This window comes from Cornus florida, unplaced genomic scaffold (assembly GCF_030987335.1).
Source record: "Cornus florida cultivar Cherokee Brave unplaced genomic scaffold, ASM3098733v1 CherokeeBrave_3.0.0_Hap2_Chr02, whole genome shotgun sequence".
Classification (NCBI taxonomy): Eukaryota; Viridiplantae; Streptophyta; class Magnoliopsida; order Cornales; family Cornaceae; genus Cornus; species Cornus florida.
Genome location: NW_026775572.1, coordinates 55,417,347 through 55,418,826, shown reverse-complemented (window position 1 = coordinate 55,418,826; position 1,480 = coordinate 55,417,347). Strand labels below are relative to the sequence as shown.

Here is a 1,480-nt window from a genome sequence, read left to right as displayed (position 1 = left end):
TTATCTACCATTCAACTTACTTCTTCTTCTATTTTCTCAATCTTGTCTATTATTTTCAAAATCATTTTGATTCCATGGATCCTTGATAACCATATTATTACAACACCCAATTCAACCCGTCAAACGATGAGTTTTTGCCATTTGCCGAAGAGAATATCAATTTTTATGGAGGAGATTCTCAATTTCCTTCTCATCAACCATCCTAACCTTCTTATCATCCATCTTTAACTTCTCATCATGATTGTGGTACTAGTATTCTACAATCAAGTAACTCAAGACCCCTGCCAAAACAACCGGTTATCCGACCTACTAATTGGACCAGGGCTGAAGATGAGGCTTTATGTTGGGCGTGGATGTCCATTACCTTTGATGCGATTACGGGGGCAGACCAAAATAAGAAGAAGTTATGGGAGCGAATTTTAGAACAATATAAACAACATATTGGTGTTCCAACTGAGCGAAATTATGTTGGTTTGATGAATTGTTGGTCGGTGATGCAACCAAAAATTAGCAAATTTTCTGGCTGCATGACTACTATAGAAATGAATCGTCCCAGCGGCTTCAGCAATGATGATATGGTGAGTTATTTATTGTTTAAATATAACTTGTAAATATTTTAAATAGTCAGCTTTTAATTTTTAGTTATTTTTTTCGTATAGATGATAACAGCTAAAGACCTGTTTCGTAGCCAAACAGGTGGTGAATTTAAGTTAGAAAGTTGCTGGGAGATCTTGAAGCATAACAATAAATGGAATTCACATTGTGCCAAACAAGTAGGAAAAGGAAAAAAGAAAAAAGAGCCAAAGAAGAGGAGTGGATTTGACTTTGACATTAATGAGTCTGGGCACTCATTACCATCTACTCCGTCAAGTCATGCAACCACGACAGATGGAGCTTCAACTAAAGAATCACCACACATAGGGGAAAATGATTCACCTGGTGTGGAAGAATATCAACAACAAAGACCAGTAGGAAGAAAAGCGGCGAAACAACGTCGAGCAAAAATTAATTCAGCGAATGAATTGCAAACTTCATTCGTTTCGAAATTTAATAATATCACCACCCGTTTTGAGAGTCGTTAGGAGAAAATGCAGGATGCCCAAGTGGCACGAGAGGTAAGAAAAATGGAGAAAGAGAAGACAAGACAGTTAGAGATTAAAGCGAAACATAGACTTGAAGAGAAGAAACTCATGTTAACAGATCCAAATTCGGTACCAACAGAAGCAGGGAAAGCTTGGATTATTGCACGGCAAAATGAGATATTGGCATCTTTGAATTCACGGATGGCCCCAAAGTTCCCATAGGATTTTGTAATCCTTGGTCTATTTATTTTCTTATTCCAATTTACGATATTGTATTGTTTAAGTTTGAAGATGCAAGACATTTTCTCTCTATATTGATAGAGTTTCATTACACTTCAAATATTTCTCCCTCTTTTCCTTCATTTTTCACCTATTTATAGATTGTTTACAATGTTCTA

General features: G+C 36.3%; 1 protein-coding gene across 1 annotated transcript; it reads left to right on the top strand.

Annotated features, from left to right (window-relative positions):
* Nucleotides 1–353: 353 nt before the first annotated feature.
* Nucleotides 354–1,082, top strand: LOC132296258 (glutathione S-transferase T2-like). The gene is made up of 2 exons (XM_059794470.1): nt 354–578; nt 660–1,082. Exons 1-2 carry the CDS (start codon nt 354–356, stop codon nt 1,080–1,082), a joined length of 648 nt encoding a protein of 215 aa, XP_059650453.1.
* Nucleotides 1,083–1,480: the final 398 nt, after the last annotated feature.